Source organism: Moschus berezovskii, chromosome 16 (assembly GCF_049115385.1).
Source record: "Moschus berezovskii isolate FMDL1 chromosome 16, NW_MosBer_1.0, whole genome shotgun sequence".
Classification (NCBI taxonomy): Eukaryota; Metazoa; Chordata; class Mammalia; order Artiodactyla; family Moschidae; genus Moschus; species Moschus berezovskii.
Window position 1 is genome coordinate 15,362,406 of NC_142475.1, and position 21,192 is coordinate 15,383,597.

Consider the following 21,192-nt stretch of genomic DNA (forward strand, 5'->3'; position numbering starts at 1 on the left):
TTTAGAAACCAAAAGGAAGTTTCTTAGATAATCTGTTTGTTCTAAAGTAAGTATGTAAACAGGAATAGAATCTTAAAAGATACTTATTTATATTAGTGACAGTTAATAATTTACTGGATAATCTCTTCATTAGTTTACTTTGAGAAATAGAATGGTGATCTTCAGAAGCTGTTTACTTTTGAAGTAATCTAACACTATTTTCTTTTAACTAAAAGGAACGATGTCAGATATTAATATCACCTTCAAGAATGCTTCATTACCTCGATTCATAGTAATGAATATTTGTGGTATGCATTTTATGTATGGAAAGGAGAAAAGCATTATTTAACAATTCCGCATTATGACTGCAAAGCATTTCTTTGTCTATGAGTAGTTAGACTGTATCATTGGATTTTATTTTAATTTGACAATTAAAAATTTTTTTAAAACTTAGCTATCAAGCTATATATTAGTAGCTTTTTATTCTAAATTTCAAACTGTGTACAAACTAGAAGTGTATTTTTTGGTCTTTAATTTCAAGTTTTGGATTTCTTTTTAGGTGATTTAAATGTATTGCTGTTTTGTAAGAAGAAGTTTAAAGTACAAATAACACTGTTCTTGAATGAAACGCAAAACTCGTATTCTAGTGGTTATCTGTTATTGCCTCTTCCCTTTCACTAGTAAAGACATTCTATTTTATGAGCTTCAGTTTTGTCTTTGGTAAATAGCTGTGGGAATATAGTATTATTTTATGTATTGAAGCTAATCAGGGAATAATAATCACTTGAAATAGTCTTTCAAAGCATGTTTCTTTTTTTTTTTTCCTTCTTAATGGTAATCCAAGTTGTTGGAATAGGATGGTTGCAGATAGGGACTAACAGATCTACTAAACAGAGCGTCGCAGAACACAAAGAACACCAGGTTTGCTGCCCTAAAAAAAGTAAATTAGCCATTTTTGCATTTTATATTTTCTCCTTTTTTCCAGATGCTGACCTTCTAAACCTTCTGGTGCTTGGTCCTGCCTTATGCACACTATGAACTAGGCTCTGGCTTGGCCTGTCTCTTTATAGTCAGAGATCCAGAAAGTTCTTTAGGGCACACAGGGGGAACACCGTTGTTCTTCCGGTCCACACCTGCCTCCCAGGTCTCGCAGCGGCTCTTTGGACAGCCTTCTTTCTGGCTCCTGCCTGAGGACTATCCTTTGCCTTCGTCCACTGTCCAGACATCTTTCTTATCATTCCAAGAGAATCTAATGGTGACTCAGCCCAAGCATGAAGATCAGAACCCGACCAAGTCCATTCAGGGAAATGGGAGTTGCAAGTCTGTCTCCCTCTGCTTGCCAACCTCAGGTCACATGAGAGCGGCTGTCTGCAACACTCCCTTGAAAAGAATTCCGAGCCTCCTGCCAGCGGATTGGTTAACAGGGTCGCCAGGGATTGTGAACCGGGTGTGGCAGCTTCTTGGGTGGATCCTGGGTTACTGGAAAGAGCATGTATGGCATTTGCAATCAAAGGACCCATGACTGAGTCTCAGCTGAAAAGGTTACAACTCCCTGCAGGTTTCCCATGAATCCTGAGAGTCCTTGTCTGCGGAGTAGTTGTAGCAATGATCATCCCACTGAGGGCAGGCAAAACTGCCTCAGTAATAGGCAGAAGGTGCAGTGGTGGTGGTTTCTTGATTTAATCCGTCACCCATGAGGAAGGTATATGGAAAGGGTGGCACTAGGCTGCAAAGTGAATCAGAAGGCCTGCACTGAATTTGGGGGGTTGGGGGGAGGGAGAATCTGTTTAATGCACTTTGAACATTTGCCTACTGAAGTGGGGCCCTAAGGAAAGATACAATGTCAACTTGACTGCTTAAACTTTCTCCTGCAGGCACACTGTATAAACCAGAGGATTTACAGCTTCCATATTGAAAACACCGGCTTTACTTATAATCCAACTCAAAGGACTACCAAGGGCTGCTCATTTGTACCTTTTTGTTTCCTTGAACTTTCTCTTAACACTTAGGTCTCAGTCACTTAGCCTGATTCCCTAAAATTATTTATTTGTGCTGTAATCTTTGTCTCTCGAGATCTCCAAGTCTCTTACTTTCTGGTGTTTAGAAGGTCCTCTTCCTACAGAGACTTTCCGTTGCCTCCCTCTTCTCCATGGCCACGCGTGTAGCAGAATTCGTTTTTACTCTAAATGGAACAGCCAGTTGATTTGACTGTCCTCCCCACTAGACAGCAGACTGGCTTGAGAGGGGATTAATATGTATTGATGTGAGCCTAGTGCTTGGCGTAGATTTGTTGCCTAATAGCTAATTTTTGAACGATTCAGTGGATGAGTTGATGCTACAATATTCATTCTACATTTTATTTGGTTGCTGATGTTTGTTTTATCTCCTGGACTACTAGGATTTTATGGTGAATTAAATTTCCCCCAGCATGTTTTTACCACAGTTGTTTGAGTTGAAATAGTTAAGTGTTAGAAATTTATTTCACTATCAGAACAGGACCATGTAAGGCAGGGTCTTACTTGAATAAAAAGCACATTTGTGTCAGAATTCTAAAATGTAAGTAAATTTCAATTAAAAGGTCCAAACTTGGGACTTTCTGGTGGTCCAGTGGATAAGATTCCACCTGCCAATAATGCAGGTGACATGGGTTTGATCCCTGGTCTGGGAGGATTCAACATGCCACGGAGCAACTAAGCCCACGAGCCACAATTACTTTTTTTAAGTCAAACTTAATTTCAGTTTTCCTATCGAAATTGCACTCAAGTGAAAGGCACATCTGCTATTGATAGTTTTCAGAAGCTATTTCCAAATATTGCTGCAAAATTATTAGGCAGCTGTCCAAAAACAGTATTATCAGATTATAATTTATATTTTTTAAATTTTAGCCATTTTACTGTGAATATTGCACACACAGAAAAAGAGCACAGAATATAAACACCTTGGTTATCAACTGAACAAACATTTGGCGTATCTACCACCCACCTGTGACTTCTTTAAAAGGGTACCCTAGTGGTGACAACAAATGTCCTTGACTTTTAAAGATTCTCACATTAATTGGTACAGTTCTCTCCCTGGATAATGCAAGGACCTACGGTCAGTTCAGTTCCATTTATTCCCTCTTGATCTATATGCTATTATTATGTATTGTTTATATTTTGTACTCATTGGTCATTATTGTTATTATTTGTTATCAGTATTCACAATTGCCAGCATAAGTATCAGTTTTATACTTAACTTTTTGGTCCATCTTCAGTCTTCCATCTATTATCGTTCTTTTTTTGTTCAAAGAATACCCTTTAATGCTTTCTTTACTGCTCAGCTGCTGATGACAGGTTCCTTTGGTTTTGTCTGAAGGTATCTTAGTTTTGTTTTAATCCTTGAAAGATTGTTGTTGTTTTTAAGCTTGTCAGGGGTCCTTTCCTCCCCAGCAATTTGGAGATGTAACTCCGTTGTCTTCTAGCTGCTTTTGTTTTTATTACAGCCAGTTGTCTGAATACGTTCTTCCGTTTTATCCAGCTCATTTTTTTTTGGTAACCCTCTTAATGGGTTAAACCCATCCACTAAGTTCTTTATTTGGCTACTGTGTTTTTCATTCTAGAGTTTCGGTTCTTTAAAACAAACTCTCATATCTCCCCTTTATTGTATTCAAGTACCCTGACAAAATTCTCAATTTTTTTTTAATTTTTAATCTCTGAATATTTTAAGTATAGACACTATATGGGGAGCCCATTAACTTCAGTATCTAGAGCTGCACCTGTGGTCTGTTTATGTTGTCTGTTGTTTCTGCTCATCCTTATTGTTAGCGTTCCTGTCTTCTGTTTCTTGTATTTTGGACATAGTATTTCAAAAGCTGAAGAAGTTATTCGAAGTGTGGGATGGCGTTTTTTCTCCATTAAGGGTTTTGATAGATTCTTACAGGGGCTGGCAACTGGCGGTCCCCTCCATCCAGTCTCAGATGCCAGTGAGGCAGAGCTGGGCGGTGTCCCTGCCCTGTCCCCATGAATGAAGACTTGTCTCGGGATTGCATCTTACTGCAGCCCCTTCCGGATCTGACAGCAAAACCCTGAGGGTTTCTGCCCTCCAGTCCCACCAGTGTCCCTCTCCTGCAGGTCTTACCTCTCTGGCCCAACGAGGCTGTTGAGGTGCCCTCAGGGTCTTTGCTCTCCTCCCTCTTTTCTGGAATCAACAAATTGCCCTCAGGAGTATTTTTGCCTTCTCCTGAATCTTGGCCCGTTAGTTCCTCACTGCCTTGCTAGCTAATACCTTCTCACATGTTTTTGTTTAAATTTTCTAGTTGTCCTCAGTGAGAAGATTGGTTTGTATAACATAGTTCACCATTGCTTCCCTCATGCTGCTACTGCTAAGTCACTTCAGTCGTGTCCAACTCTGTGTGACCCCATAGACGGAAGCCCACCAGGCTCCCCCGTCCCTGGGATTCTCCAGGCAAGAACACTGGAGTGGGTTGCCATCCCTCATAGCTCAGTTTATAAAGAATCTGCCTGCAATGCAGGAGATCTGGGTCAGGAAGATCCCCTGAAGAAGGAAATGGCAACCCGCTCCAGTGTTCTTGCCTGGACAATCTCATGGACAGAGGAATCCTTGGGGACACAAGAGTCAGACACTCTTACTGAAAGTGGCAAATCTCTTAATTGTTCTTACTTTTTTTTACTCTCTTTTTTTCTCCTCTGACATAACTATTTCCAGGTGGGTTTTTTTTTGGGGGGGGGTTGTGCTGCATAACTTGCAGGATGTTAGTTCCCCCACCAACGATCGAACTTGGGCTCCCAGCAGTGATAGCCCAGAATTCTAACCACTGGACTGCCAGGGAATTCCCTGTTTCCAAGTTTTAACTTGAATGCCTAGCCAGATTTGCTTGTTATTGGCTATCTTCTTACTAGTAGTTGTTTCTTTTTAGAGAATGAGGTGTAATACTAATATTTTAGAATGTTTTATATTAAGAATATTTTTGAAGCTTGAAATATTTTTTCCTGATCATAAAAGCAACTATGCTCTTGTTAGATACTCTGAAGAATACAAAAAAGGTACAGTGATAATGAAAGGTAAAAGGCAGCCACAGAACCACCACATGGTTTATAACAGTGTATGTTTTAGTGTTTTTAGTCTGTGATTTATGCCTGTGAACGTAAATAATAAATTGGAATAAAATTTTACACCATGGTTATCAGTTAACATAGTGTGAACATTTTCTTGTCATTAATATTTTTTAATACGACTTTTAATGTTTATGTACTATTCTCTTATTTGGTTGTAAACTTATTTAGTCTTTCTAATTCTGTTTAAAATTTTCATTACTATAAATAAGTCTTCAGTGATCATTTTTGGACACAACTTTCTGTGCAGAGTTCTGATTGTTGTGTCATTATCATTCAGTGGGTGTGAGTGTTCTTAAGTTTCTTTCATTGAGGCTTTTAAAAAGTGATAATTGCATTTTACATTTTCAGTTGTTTAGATTCAAGCTGCAAGTCTCACTGTTCATTTAGGGTCTGGTATGATTTAAGGGTGAAGAGCACTTTGGATCCCCAGAGAATATACAAGGGCCTGACACCACTTAAGTAATTGGACAGACGTTGAATTTATTTGCATGTGGAAGTAATCATTGTCAAGAACAAGGGAAAAAATATGTGACACCACGGGAACACTTAGTAAATAGAACAGGAACAGTTTGTACATGACCTCCCAAAACAGACAAAGAAAGCTCAAAGGTTGGTGAACATTAACCGAACAGGAACGTAAATATTCCCTTTCTTTTACGTTTTGATTAGCTATGGTCATTACATAATCTGCTCCTGGCAAGTCCGTTATAACTGTCTTCTTGGTTCTTGTTTGGTGGTGACGGTTCATTCTTGGTCAGAATAGATGACAGGGTGATTTCTGTGTTCTCTCTTTTGGGAAGTGCTTCTTCCCAGTGTTCTTGGGGGCTTTGACTTGTATTTGACCTTTTCCATCTGACCACGTTTATTATCTGCTGTGGCTAGTTGTGCACACACACCCCCTTCTCCCCTTCACACAGACCTCGGTCCTCATGGGTCACCCTGTCAGCCTGCTGTGTTCATGTCCTGTGTGGTGTCTCCGATTCCCATCCAGTACCTGAGGTTTCATATAATAACCCAGTAAACGTGTGGCAACATACAGACCTTCTGCTATGAAGGTTTCACCCTGGGATTAAAAGGGCACAGGGGTGAGTCTTTGGTGATGTGTAATGACTTTGCTGTTAACATCGTAGTATCTGTCTCCTTTCTCTGGATTCTGGAAGAACAGGGGCAGCTGGAAGGGAACCTTGGCCCCAGGAGTGTGTCCGAGAAGGGAGAAGGGCCAGAGGCTACAGGGCAAGAGGAGGATGGTGACTGAAGCTGCCGGAGCACAGCCCGCGTGGGACCTGGGACCCGCTTGGGAGCAAGAACACACAAAAGCAGGAGCCAGAACTAGGACATCGGGAAGGTGTGACTCGTTCAGAGGCTGATCGGGAGAGAGGGCAACAGCACTCAGGACTGCAAGTCAGGCCGTCAGGAAGTGGGTCAGGCAGACACACCCAGAGGTCGGGCCTGAGGGTCCAGGCCATGTGGCCGAGCTAACACATGATGATCCGGACAGCCTACAAGTACTGTGGGCTTCCCAGATGTGGCTCTGTGGTAAAGAATCCGCCTGCCAGTGCAGGAGACGTGGGTTCAGGCCCAGGGCTGGGAAGATCCCCTGGAGGAGGAAATGGCAACCCACCCTAGTGTTCTTGCCTGGAGAATCCCACGGACAGAGGAGCCTGGCGGGCTGCCGTCCATGGGGTCACGAGAGTTGGCCACGACTGAGCCATGCACATGTATGCAAGTGCTTTTCCCACCTAAAATCAACTTTGTCATAGCCCTTATTTCTGATAATGGCTAGATTTTGTCACCCAGGCTTGGAACTTCAGAGTCTGTTTTTTTGCTTCTTTTTTACCTTCGCAGCTCGTCAGTTCCTATGTCTAGTAATTTCACCTCCACATGGGAAGGCCTTGGCTCTTCCACACATAGGACCTAAGAGAAGTCACTTAACCTCCCAAACCGAGGCCTGAGATGACAGATGGGACAGGGCTGTCGTGAGAATCGGGGTGAAGTGGATCAGACCCTCACTACTGCTCAGCCAGCCTGTTGAGGGCCTTCCGGGTTGCTTTCCGGCCACCAGTTTAGCCCCCCAGCCGCTCCCAGCTCGATCTCCCTCACAGCAGCTCAGATCACGTCATATCCCGCCTCAGAAACCTTTAAAGTTGCCTCATGAACTGTTTGGACGCAGCCCCACATTCTTCGCTTGGTTTGAGGACCCGCCAGCCCCGCAGCCTGCCTTTCTGGTCTCAGCCCCTCGCACTTCCCTTTGTCAACTCTATTCTAACCAAATCCAGCTGCTTGCTAGTCTCAGCCCAAGCCCCGGTTCAGCGACCTCACTCACCCTTTAAATTATACTCTTTTTTTTTTTTGGCCTCACCATGCGGCTTGCAGGGTCTTAGTTGCCCAACCAGGGATTGAACCCAGGCCCTAGCAGTGAAAGCACCGAGTTCTAACCACTGGGACTGCTGGAGAATTTCCAAAATTGTTCTCTTGGGTTTCAGAACCTTCTCATTTTTCCAGTCCCTGTCCTAATGCTCCCGTGACCCCGGTCTCAGCTGCAAGCTTCTGTAGTAACTTGCTTTGATTTTCCATTATTCTTTATCTGAAGTCTTGTTGTGCTTCCTCTTTTTTGCTTTGTGTTATTTGGGTGCATGGTTTATTTACCCTCCTGAATCCTGGAAGGTTCTTCCTGAGCGCTTAGCAAAGCATCTGGTCAATTTTACTAATTGTTGGAGGCAATTAGTAAAAGGATATATGGTAAGTAAACCAGGCAAGGGGATACTAACAAGCTGATCAAGAGCTGACAGGCCCCTTGGAACCGAAAGGACAGGAATGCAGCTGCATAGCCCTGTCTGGAAAATTGGAACCAGATAATTTTCTGATGCCAGCCAAGGGCCTTTATGTGGTTCTTGTAGAGGTCTGTAGACGTAAGGCAACTAATTTTAAGTCTCTGTTATATGCCAGCCACTCTTCTAGGTGTTTTACCTAATGTACTCCTTTGAGCCTCAGAGTATTCTCCATTGGCTTTTTTTTTTTTTTCTGACTGCTCCTCAAGGCATGAGGCATGTGGGATCTCGGATATAAGTTTACTGAACAGGGATCAAACCCAAGCTCCCTCCATTAGAAGTGTGGAGTCTTAATCTCTGGGCCACCTGGGAAGTCCCTCCACTGGCTTCTTGTTATACTTAGAATAAAACCCAGACTCTGAAACTAGACCCACGTGATCTCTAAATCTGGCCTGTATTTTCTAACCAGACTGCACCGCCTCCTCACCTTTCCATTTTTCCCCTTCTTATTCCACTCCTTCCTACCTTAAAGCTTCACCCATGAATCCCAGATTAATGTGTGTTTTTTTCAGACCCAATGTGATAACAGAAGTAAGTGCGTTGCCTTTGATGTTTTACTTTTCGAAACACATTCTGATCTTATTTCAGTCCATAATCTTAGCCAAAGAGAATAATGTAGAGAGGATAAAATGCCAAGAAAGCTTGATGATTTCGCAGAGATCTTTGCTAAATCATCTGCCAGTTGTGGGACTAAATCATACTTTCCTTTAAGCTTTAGATATGTTCTGAAAGGTTTTCTTCGACTAGAGTTTCACTAATCATACTCTTTAAAATCTGCTACGAAATTTCTTGGCTTTTTGGAGAGAAACAAGAAACTGGCAGTTCTAATAGCCACTGTGGGGAGGGTGACTGTAGGAATAGGAGAGAGACTTAATTTTCACTGTATACCTTTTTGTACATAAATTTTAACCACATTCCTATGGTATCTGTTTAAGTGAGTAATATATATATGTTCTGGAAAATTATCACTCATTATTATAACTCCTTGAAAAAGCAATCTGGCCACGTTAGACTGTTTGGAAAATGAAGAAAAAAGGTTATCCCAAATTCTACAACAATCCTGAAACAACCACTTGGGAGTGCCATTTCAAATTGGATTCTAGAATGGGTGTTTTGTAAAATGAATAACCTAACTCCGCATTTGAACCTCTTCTGTACACTGGTATTTCCAAATATGATTTTTGATAATGTATGTGTGTGCGCGTGCTGAGTCTTGTGTGTCTCTTTGTGACCCCGTGAACTGTAGCCTGCCAGGCTTCTCTGCCATGAAATTTCTTCAGGCAAGAATACTGGAGTGGGTTGCCATCTCCTTCTCCAGGGGATCTTCCCGACCCGGGGATCGAACCCGCATCTCTTGTATCTCCTGCATTGGCAGGCAGACTCTTTACCAACTTTCACTGCTGCTTAGAAAACCCGGTTTTTACAGGAGGAAATGCCTTTAGTTGTTGTTGTTAGTAGAAGAATTTTCTTTATGCATGAAGGTTACTCATCTTTTTATCTGTTTTGACCAGCGTGAAACACAGAGCTCTATCACAAGTTTTTCAACTTAGAAAGAAGGAGAAATGACCCAATCTTAGCTGGAGCCTCAGCTAAGCTCTAAAAATCTGCCCCCACCTCCAGCGGCATCAGTGTGGGTCCCTGTGCGTGTATGCAGTGGGGCAGTTGGGAAGAGAAGGCTGGAAATACCACAGTGAAATGGGCAGAATCTCGCAGTTGGTGGGATGTAAGGAATAAGGAGGATGGGAAGTCCAAAGATAATCAAGGTTTGAGTAAAAAGAAGAGAGTAAAAAGAAGTTTGAGTAAAAATAGGATGGTAGGTTTTCAAATTGAAATTCTTGGATCTCAATCCCAGTTTGTTTGCCTGATCTTCGGTAGCGTTCTTAACCCCTAAGCATCAGTTTTCTCATTTACCAAATGGAGATAATTTAGCACCTACTTCAATTAGGTTATTGGAGGACTGATGAGAGAAACTCCACATAAAACACCTAGCATAGTGCCTGAATGTTTTCCACTTCCAATTACTAATGGCAGTTCTGCATTTTAATATTTATTTATTTTTATTTTATTTCTGTCTGTGTTGGGTCTTCATGTGGGCTCTCACTAGTTGCGCGAGCACAGGCTCCTGTCTATTCATGAATCGCAGGCTCTAGGGCACATAGTCTTGGATGCTCCGAGGCATATGAGATCTTCCCGGACTAGGGATCGAACCCGTGTGTTGGCAGGTGGATTCTTACCCTTGGACCACCAGGGAAGTCCGTGATTCTGTTTTTAAAGAGAGAATAGAAAAGGAGGATGAGAGGTGGGCGATGTTCAGATCAGATCAGATCAGATCAGTCGCTCAGTTGTGTCCGACTCTCTGCGACCCCATGAATCACAGCACGCCAGGCCTCCCTGTCCATCACCAACTCCCGGAGTTCACTCAAACTCATGTCCACAGAGTCGGTGATGCCATCCAGCCATCTCATTCTCCGTCGTCCCCTTCTCCTCCCACCCCCAACCTTTCCCAGCATCAGAGTCTTTTCCAGTGAGTCAACTCGTCGCATGAGGTGGCCAGAGTATTGCAGTTTCAGCTTTAGCATCAGTCCCTCCAATGAACATCCAGGATTGATCTCCTTTAGAATGGACTGGTTGGATCTCCTTGCAGTATAAGGGACTCTCAAGAGTCTTCTCCAACACCACAGTTCAAAAGCATCGATTCTTCGGCGATCAGCCTTCTTCACAGTCCAACTCTCACATCCATACATGACCACGGGAATAACCATTGCCTTGACTAGACGGACCTTGGTTGGCAAAGTAATGTCTCTGCTTTTTAATATACTATCAAGGTTATGTTAAGGAAGCTGATTTCTGCTTAGACAGGTTGGGTTTGAAATACCCGAGGGAAATGTATTCAGTAGTTTCTAGAAAACAGAAATAGGAGCCTGGGATAGACTGGCCTGTGCCACTGCAGGAGTTAAGGATCTTCCACGAAATAATTTTGCATTCATTCTCTGCCACCCTTCCCTAGGTGGGCTCATAACTCTTGTTGTCTGAACCCGTGGACAATGTTTGGTCACCTGAACAAACTTGAGGTTGCTTGAAAAGAGTGTGCGTGGCTAGCTGGAGAGTTTTTTTCCAGCCACTGGCCTCAGGTCTTCTGCGTGTTTCTGCAATGCTCCAGGGTGCCTGGCGAAGGGGACGGTGAGCTGAAACCAGCTGTCGCCTGCACACCAGGCCACGTGCCTTTGGCTGCATGAATGGACTGGCCAATGTCTCTGCCTTGGGAGTGTTTGTCTGCTCCCTCTGAGGGTGGGGCTTCGTGTTGAAAGTCCAGCAGCTGGTGAAGTTAAACTCCACATGGTCCCTCTAATTTTCTGTTGTAAGGGCCATATACTGGGGTTTGTTAAGGTTTTTTCTTTTCTTCTTGCAGATCCTCAATGCCGTGGTACTGCTGATTCTGTTGAGTGCCCTGGCTGATCCAGATCATTACCACTTTTCAAGTTCTGAACTCGGGGTTGACTTTGAATTCATGGATGACGCCAGTAAGTACATCAAACAATTGTAGATATTTTGGTATTTTCAAGGGCAGGGAATCCGGCTGCCAGTTCTTCCTGTTAAATTACAAATATTGATTCATGGGTCCATTTGACCTGATGCTTCGGTCTCTTCCCGTCGTTACAAATCAGGATGACAAATATTTATGTGCTGCATGTGTTCTGCCTCTAAGGGCAGGAGTTTCAATCAGATCTCTTGTCTTTTTTTTTTCTTTCATCTTATGTTAACTTTCCTGTTCTTTTAAATTTTGCTTTGTGTGAATCTTTTTACACTCTGGGCCTTCTGGCTGTTTGAGGGGGAGAGGGAGTCAGGAAGGAAGTTTCATATCTTACTGTGTCTTTATCTCTCAGTATTTACCTTTCCTTCAGAAAGTGATCTTTCTCCATTCTAGAAAGGCTTCTGATGGTTATTTTGTTGCTTTTTCCAGATAAATGGAAATGCACACAGGGATGTGGATGTGGATGTGGATGCGGGGTGTGCAGAAAGTAGGCTAGGCATCCTCCCCCTCCCCCCCCCCCCCCCCGCCAACACACACTTCCTAAGATCAGGGAAACCTGAAAGTTTTATAACTACAGTCATGTTGTGTCCATGGTGACTGAGAGGAAGAGTGTTGTGCACAGTCCCGGACAAAAGGTCACGCAAATTTATTTTCACCGACCTTGCAGAACTTTAAATGCATTTTAAAAATGCGTCTGGAACATAGTGAGTAAGGTGGAGAATGGCTGGAGGTGCAGTTAAGAGGTGGACTAAGAGCCTTCAGCAGACATGGTGAGACTTGCAAAATTTATTCTCAGAGTGAGAAAGTCATTTTTAGTATTTTGTGGTTATGAACTGATGTGTGTTTTCAGAAGATCCTTTTTGTTGCTGAGGAGAAGGCAATGGCACCCCACTCCGGTACTCTTGCCTGGAAAATCCCATGGATGGAGGAGCCTGGTGGGCTGCCGTCTGTGGGGTCCATGAGGTCACTAAGAGTCAGACACGACTGAGCAACTTCAGTTTCACTTTTCACTTTCACACTTTGGAGAAGGAAATGGCAACCCACTCCAGTGTTCTTGCCTGGAGAATCCCAGGGACGGGGGAGCCCGGCGGGCTGCCGTCTGTGGGGTCGCACAGAGTCGGACACGACTGAAGCGACTTAGCAACAGCAGCAGAGGTGCATTAGGGAGGCTGGGTGTGTGAGTACAGGGGCCCGGACACTGGTTTTGGGGGGGTGTCTCTGCAATCCAGGCTACACTGGGGGTGGGGAAAGATCGGTTTGAAGATGGAATCGACAGAAGTTACTGCTGTGGGCAGTGAGAAAGGGAGGAATCAAAAACGACTCCTACTTTCCAACTTGAGTATATGACCTGCATCTTTTCAGGAGTGAGAGAGTTTGGAAATGGGAACACACCTGGTAGGAAACTCGATTTATTTACTTATTTCTTTTGACTTATTCAACACATCTGTTACAAGCATTCCAGAATGAACAAGAGTTGGTCCATCTCAATCACTGGCCTAACTTCATTTCCTTCCTAGATGACTTTTAGAAGCCTAGTAAACCAGTTCATTGCCTTGGATTAGACCTACTGATTTCATGAAGGCATTGGCCAAGAAAACTCAACTGATTTTATTGGCTTAGCATAGTTGTTAGGAGTGTGGCTCTGAAGCCAGAGACCATGCTTTGAAACCTGACCCTGCGGTGTATGAAATGGGCTAACATTGGGCTAGTTACTGATGTTTGTGTGACTTAGTTTCCCCCTCTGAATATAGGGATGATTGTAGTATCTACCTCCTCAGATTGTTCTGGTGGCTAAGTTAGTGCGTGAAAAGTGCTTGAAGTGGGATCTGGGCCATAATAAGGGCTCAATATATTTTACTGGTTTATAGGCTGTTCTTAACTTAAATATAGCAAGTGGAGAGTTTAAAAGGGTGGCTGGGTATGTGAATCTATAACCCAGATGTCTGGGAAGGGGTGAATTTGAGGACATAAGTTTGAAAAAGACATCTACATTAGGGACATGGTAAAGAGATAAGGGCAGGATTGGGTCGTGTAGGAGCGCTGACATTCGAAGTCAGGGGGAACAGCCTGAGAAGAACTGGAAGTGAAGTAAAGGCGAAACCAGGAGATACTTTATAGCCATCCTCTCCCACCTCCAAGCTTAAGGAGTCAGGGCTTATGTCATCCTGGGGGTGGAACCTGTCAGACAGACGTGACTTCTGCTGTAACATTGCTCATTCTCTGTTCTGGACAATCCTGTTACTCTGGTGAATTCCCCCAGAAAGGATAATGAATTCCATTAATATTAATATCTCTCTGCCTTCCTTCCCTTGAGTTAAAAGACCATGCAAGCTATAAATGTAATATTTGATTGACATTTAGAAGTAATTTATCTTTCCCTATTTCCAGTAGCAGGATTCCTTTTCTAAGTAATTGAGGTTAGAAGAAATTTTAAATGATACAGCTAGGGTTGTATCTGAATCAAGTAGTAACACTGCCTGCCTTGTTCTAATTGCTGGAGATTAAGCTGAGTAGTGACTGTCTAAAAGTATTGGCTTGATTTAGCTGACTTCAAAGGCTTGCAGGTACTCAAAGCTTTATAACAGTAATTATTTTGTAATAACCTGGATACTAATTCCAGTGCATATTTGCAGTTTCCAATCTTTGAAAGAAATGGTTTATAATTACTTTTAGGACTATCTATTGATGTTTTATATCACATGGTTGAAAAAATACAGAAGGATAAATGTTTGTTCACTTGAGTGAATCTTTTTCTTAACTGCTTCCCTCTTACATTTCCTTTTTCATATGTTTTGATCTCTTTTTGAAAAGAAGTTTGTCGGGGACTTCCTGGTGGCTCAGTGATAAAGAATCCACCTGCCAAAGCAGGAGACATGGGTTCGATCCCTGAACTGGCAAGATCTCATATGCTGTGGATCAACTAAGCCTGTGCGCCAAACTGCTAAGCCTTGCTCTGCAACAAGAGAGGCCATGGCAGTGAGAAGCACCCACAACGCGACTGGAGAGCAGCCCCTGGCTCACCACAAATAGAGCAAAGCCCGAGCAGCAACAGAGACTCAGCACAGCCATAAATAAATGAATAAGTAAATTTATTTTTTAAAATGTTTGTAGGTCAAAGGTCATCATGGCTGACAACCCTTTCTATATTTAACATACACTAGTAGATGGCAAGCCACTCCAGTACTCTTGCCTGGAAAATCCCATGGATGGAGGAGTCTGGTAGGCTGCAGTCATTCACTTTCACACATTGGAGAAGGAAATGGCAACCCACTCCAGTGTTCTTGCCTGGAGAATCCCAGGGACAGGGGAGCCTGGTGGGCTTCTGTCTATGGGGTCACACAGAGTCGGACACGACTGAAGTGACTTAGCAGCAGCAGCAGTGTAGAACTAAATAGTCCTTGAAATGGGTACAGTCAATTGCTTTGAATTGTGCTTGAAAATTATGGTATACAGTATAGCAATTTAACATTGTTGCCTTTTGGAATGGCGGTAGCCATCTCAAGATTTTATCCAGGACGGAACAGGAGTGTATCTCACTTTTCCATGTGATCTTTTCCCAAAATGATCAGGTAGAAGAAGGCCAGATCCGCATGATTTACATTGAAATGGAGGATATAGAAGAATCCACTAGGGTAAAGGAAAGAAAATAAAGATTGCTCTTTTAAAAAAAGCTAGCTCTTGAACATTTGTATTTTTGACATGATTTATATACAAAAATGTGTAATACATTTATAGCTTATAAACATTTATATGGTTAAAAAAAAGGGAATACCCTAGGAAAGACTAGAAAACTGTCATAGATTGAAGGAAACAAAAGAGATCCAGCTACCTGCAGTATGAGACCCTGGATTAGACTCTGGAACAGCAAAAGGACATTAGGGAGCAAACAAACAGGTAAAATTCAGATAAACAGATTTCATGGTTTTATTTGTGAAATTTTAATGGACTGGCAAGAAATTGTAACAGGAGGTTTCAGAGCCAAACATAATGACAAATAACAGATTATCCCAATTAATTTCTGATTCATTTTGCAGCAAAGTTATCTTTCAAGCCAAACTTAATTTTAGTGTGTGTGTTAGTCGCTCAGTCATGTCCGACTCTTTGTGACTCCACGAACTGTAGCCCTCCAGGCTTCTCTGTCTATGGGAGTCTCCAAGCAAGAATACCGGAGTGGATGGCCATTCCCTTCTCCAGAGGATCTTCCCAACCCAGGGATCAAATCTGGGTCTCCTGTGTTGCAGGCACATTCTTTACTATTTGAACTACAGAGAAGTTCAAAACTTAACGTTATTCATTGGGTAAATAATTTATGACCAGTAAAATAATAAGAATTCTGGGAAGGAAATAACCATTACAATAATAAGAATTTGTTTACTATATATAGACATCTCATTTAAGATAACATTTGTTGAAGAAAGGGTAGTCTTTAAATTGTTCTGTGTGAAATCAAGAATGAGAAAAACAGATACTTCACAAAGGAAGGTATTCATATGACTAAGAAACATGAAAATAGTCTTCACATTATTGGATATAAAAGAAGTGGAAATTACAAGCCCAGTAGTGAATCACTGTGCCCCTTCAATTTTCCAGTATTCATGTATGGATGTGAGAGTTAGACTATAAAGAAAGCTGAGCACCAAAGAATTGATGCTTTTGAACTGTGGTGTTGGAGAAGACTCTTGAGAGTCCCTTGGAATGCAAGGAGATCCAGCCAGTCCATCCTAAGGGAAATCAGTCCTGACTGTTCATTGGAGGGACTGATGCTGAAGCTGAAACTCCAAATACTTTGGCCACCTCATGCGAAGAGCTGACTCATTTGAAAAGACCCTGATGCTGGGAAAGATTGAAGACTGGAGGAAAAGGGGGCGACAGAGGATGAGATGGTTGGATGGCATCAGCAACTCAATGGACATGAGTTTTGGTAAACTCCAGAGTTGGTGATGGACAGGGAGGCCTGGTGTGCTGTGATTCATGGGATCGCAAAGAGTCGGACACGACTGAGTGACTGAACTGAACTGAACCCAAAACTGGAAGCAATCCACATTTTTCCCAGTGGCAGAATGGACAGAAGTGCAGTGATCAGAGATGAGACAATCCAAACCAAATAGGTGCTGAGGGTTCATTATACTGCTCTCTGTATACTTACATAGTAATATGTATGTTTGAAAGTTTTGATAATAAAAACTAGTAAATAGAAGGAAAAGCAGAACGATCGGCTGGGACCTTCCCTGTGGCTCTTGGCACTACTTTGGAGAAGGCCAAGGCTGCCTTCCTGCTCTCTATTAACATACCCCCAAACCAGCTGGGCAGTCAGTCCACTGGTGCGTGACATCCCAATGTTTTGAGGAAATAGACATGAATGCAACAGCAGAGGAAGTGGAGCCATAGGAACGATTGTTTCCCTTTATTTTCATGCATCTACCCTTCCACCCTTTTCATCTTTTTAATCTTTTAAATCACATGGCTCAGAAGATTGTGTATTCTACACCTTGACAGCTGTCTTATTTTTCAAAAAAGGTAATTCTCTGAATATTTGTTTTCAAGATCTTTTTACAAAGATGTAGGTCTGAGAAGACCACTGGGGTGGTGATGTCATTTGCTTGAGGCCAGCTGTTAACTGTCCCTAGGTATGAAGGAGCCTTGACCTCTTTCTAGGGAGCACAGAGCTATCTTTGGGTCAGGGCCAACCCAAGGCCGCCTCACAGCAAGGGGCAGCCTCTTATTCTCTCCAGTCCCTTGTCTGGGCTACTCCTTGGCTCAACTCAACTGATGCCAAAGGGTAATGCAGGCCTGTTGATGATGGCCCATATGAGTCTGCGTGCTGGGGGCAGAGAACTGGATGAAGACTTTGTGTGTGTGTGTGAATACATCTGAAAAGAGTTCTCTTCTAGACTTAATTGTGAAAATATACCTCAAGTATTGTTTTCAGAAGCCAAAAATGTGGCCAAAAGTTAGAGAAAAGTGAGCCATAAGAATGCAGCTAAGAATACAGGTGTAAATCAGGTCATCATCTATCTAGCCATCAGTTTTATGGAAGGAAAACAAATCCAAGAAGCACAGGGAGAAATCCAAAGGGAGAGTGGAGTAAGAGCTAGGTTAACTTTAACAAAGGCACTTCCGGAAACTCCTTTTCTGTTTCAGTGATTGGCTAAGTCTCAGGAAATGTTTTCTAATTATGCCTTTTGTGGCCTGTGGTGTAGCTTTTCTTCTGAACCTTTTCAAATGAGAGCTGCATCATGAAGCCAGGAATTTAATGTAGGAAGCAGCTCGCGGGCAGTGTGGTCTGACTGGCTGGTGTACTGTGCACATAATGAGTAACGGCTATTTCTGTCTTTGACCAGTAGTTTGCTGATTGTAAAAATCCCTGATATTAGAACCAGGTCTTCATTTGCCTGATGACATAATTTATGAATTTGAATTCTTCAGAGTAACTCTTGTATTTGCCGCATATGCTACACCTTATTTCAGAGGAGTTGACTTCTCCTCTAGATTGCTAGGAGATCCAGGATTTATTAGCCTGTTTTATCTTGTCTGCTCTGCGTTTTTATTGGACTTAGACTTTGATCCTACCTAAGCTGTTTCATGTGCTTCTGATTTATTCATTCTATTCAGTGTGGTTAGTATAGTTACTTACAGGAGTAGAATTTTGAAAATTTCCTTATCTCAAATTAACATCTTTCTGTTTTCTCATTGTGAGTGGTGACAGGATACTGTATGACTTTAATTTTATTTATGCCTTTTAAATTCTTCTGAGTTTTATATTTTTGAGAAAGATGGAAATTTAAAAAATTTTTAATGATTATTAAAAATTTAGTGAGATTTAGTCCTGGAGTGGTTTTATTTTTAGACAGAATAGGACATAAGAATATCAATTTTAATTTTTCTATATTAACATTGATATGTCTAATATTAACATAAGAAATAACTTATATAAATTGTATTATAACCTTATATAAATTATGTTAATATAAAGCTCATTAATATTATTTTTTTAATAAAGCCTTGAGTTTAATTGTTTATCTCTGTTTCTTTTAAGATCTAGGAGGGAGTCCAAGAGTATCCCACGATGGGTTGGCTTTTATAAAATTAATTTTTCTCATTATAGAAGATACTTGTACAGAATTTAAAAATCGTTACAGTAAGACAAACAAGAAAATAGTGAACTTCTGCCCGAGTTAAGTTTCAGAGATTGCTACAGGTTCTAACAAGCTTTGCACATAATAAAGGATGTCCAGCTTCTCTTAGGGAGGCTCTGTGGATTCCCAGGCCTCTGACCTCCATCACCGTATTTGCTCTATCTCCTTCACAGCTGTGTAGCACAGAAGAGCATTGCTTCTGGAGGTAGACTTTTCTTGGCTAGAGTATCTCATCCACCACTTGCTAGCTGGGCAGTCTTGGGCAGGTTACTTGGCCTGGTGAGAAGACTATGAGGCTTATGTGAAATGCCCCGTTGGTACCTCTTCCCGCATAACAGGGGAAGGTGAGGTCCTTTACCATTAACGTTATAAAGTAAATTATAAATACATGTGTATTCTAAAGGCAATTGTACTCTTTAAAGTACTGACTAGTATTCATCATTTTTTTTTTTGTTTTATTTGGCTGCGTTGGGTCTTCGTGGCTGCCTGCAGGCTTTCTCCCGTTGCAGAGAGTGAGGCTACTCCTGTTGTGGGGTGTGGGTTTCTCACTGTGGTAGCTTCACTTGTTGCAGAACCTGGGTTCTAGGGCACGTGGGCTCAATAGTTGTGGCACAAGGGCTTAGTCACTCCATGGCACGTGGAATCTTCTGGGACCGGGAATTGAACCTGTGTCCCCTGCATTGGCAGGCGGATTCTTAACCACTGGACCACCAGGGAAGTCCCATCATCTTTTGATTCTCTTACAGAAATTTTTTTTTTTGAGAATCAAATTTTTACTCAATTAATAATAAAAGTCATCAGCTTTATTATAAATTTATTGCATTAAATCTGTGTCTGTGTTAGTCACTCAGTCGAGTCTGACTCTTTGCGACCCCATGGACTGTAGCCCACCAGGCTCCTTTGTCCATGGATTTCTCCAGGCAAGAATCTTGGCATGGGTTGCCATTCTCTTCTCCAGGGGATCTTCCCGACCCAGGGATCGAACCCGGGTCTCCACATTGCAGACAGATTCTTTACCATATGAGCCACCAGGGAAACCCTATATATCTGCTGTTTTTTTTTTTATGTCTGGTCCTTGGTGCATGTGGGATCTAGTTCCCTAATGAGGGAATGAACCCGCCCCTCACTGCATTGGAAGTGCAGAATCTTAACCACTGGACTTCCAGGGAAGTCCCGATTTATCTGCATTCTCTCACAGAAAGTACTTTGACCTTGTACTTTTGTTTGTACACCTCCTGCTTGAATTATCCTCTCATCTCTGAAACTGAGGATATGGAGCTGGTGGTTCTAAAACTGGAATGCTTTGCTTTGGAGAAATACCTGTAGGAAGTGGCAGCCTAAGTTGGCTCATTTGGTTAGTGTTTAAAAGCTGAAGGAGAAACAGCATAGAATAGTAGAGTCAGAGATTTGAAATCATAAGAGCAGGATGAGTCATGGTTCAGCCTTTTAATGCAGATGCTATTTCAGCAAGTTACGTAACCTCTGAGCCCTGGTTTCATAATCTCTTCATGGGCACGGCAGCATCTACCTTAGAGTTAGGAAGACTCAATGAGATAGCTGTGAAAATGCCTGGGAAACTGACAGCACTGTACAGATAACTTTACTGCAGGGGTTTTTTGTATTCTCTTACCCTGATGATAATCCTCCATGTTATCTTCAGAAACCCAGCCTTATTGTACTTCTTATCAGAATCTCTTAAAAATAGGGTGACACGACCTCTTGAGTCAGTCTTCAGTTTGTGCCTTCTGGGATATAGGCTTTATACTAGAGTTGCCCTGTTCAGCAGAAATACAGTGCAAGCACATAAGTCATTTTAAATTTCTTAGTAGCTTCATTAAAAAAGGTAACTCAAATAGGTGATTGCCTTTAATAGTATATTTAACTCAGTATATCCCTAATATTACTTCAGCTTGTCATCAGGATCAAAATGATCAGTGAGATAGTTTAATTTTTTGTATACTAAGACTTTGAAATCTGGGGGACATGTCAGTCTTAGAACACATCTCATTTTAGATTGACTACAGTTCAGGGGCTCAGTGCCCACGTGTGGCACGTCACCTCCATGCAGTAGTGAATGAGATATAGAAACTCATTTTCGTCAGGAAGCTTCCTCTAGCAGAGGAAGAGAGACAGTCCATAAGCCCCAAATATAAGTAAGACAATAGTGATGTGTTCTATAAAGAAAATACAGCAGTCGTGTGGGCATCACTGGGAAGCCACATTTGCCAGAGTGACCAGGGAAGATCTCTTGGAGATGTTGAGCCAAGACCTGAATGATTAAAAAGGCAAAAGCTGATGATGTGAAAATATGACAGACATTACAGGGCAAGTGTGAGGCCCTGAAGTGGGATGATTCTGCTGTATTCAGTGAACTTGGTGATACGGCTGGATTAGGGTAAGCAGAAAAAACGTGGGAGATGAGAGAGGTCCGCAGGTTCTAGACTAAACACAGGCATATAGGCTTTGACAAGAAATTGAGATTTTTTAAATGAGATAGGGGTCTGAGACACGTGAGATTATAAAATACAAGTTAGATACCTATTTGTTAAAAGAATACCTCAGTTTTTGTGTATATAATTCAGTAGACCAGAAAACCAAACTAT

General features: G+C 42.1%; 1 protein-coding gene across 1 annotated transcript in view; it reads left to right on the forward strand.

The window, feature by feature from the left end:
* The window catches only part of LAPTM4B (lysosomal protein transmembrane 4 beta), a 61,834-nt gene that overhangs the window by 12,124 nt on the left and 28,518 nt on the right, over window positions 1-21,192 (forward strand). The window contains exon 2 of the mRNA XM_055431809.2: window positions 11,331-11,442. Within this exon, the coding sequence (XP_055287784.1) occupies window positions 11,331-11,442 (112 nt within the window). The remainder of the gene's footprint in view (window positions 1-11,330; window positions 11,443-21,192) is intronic.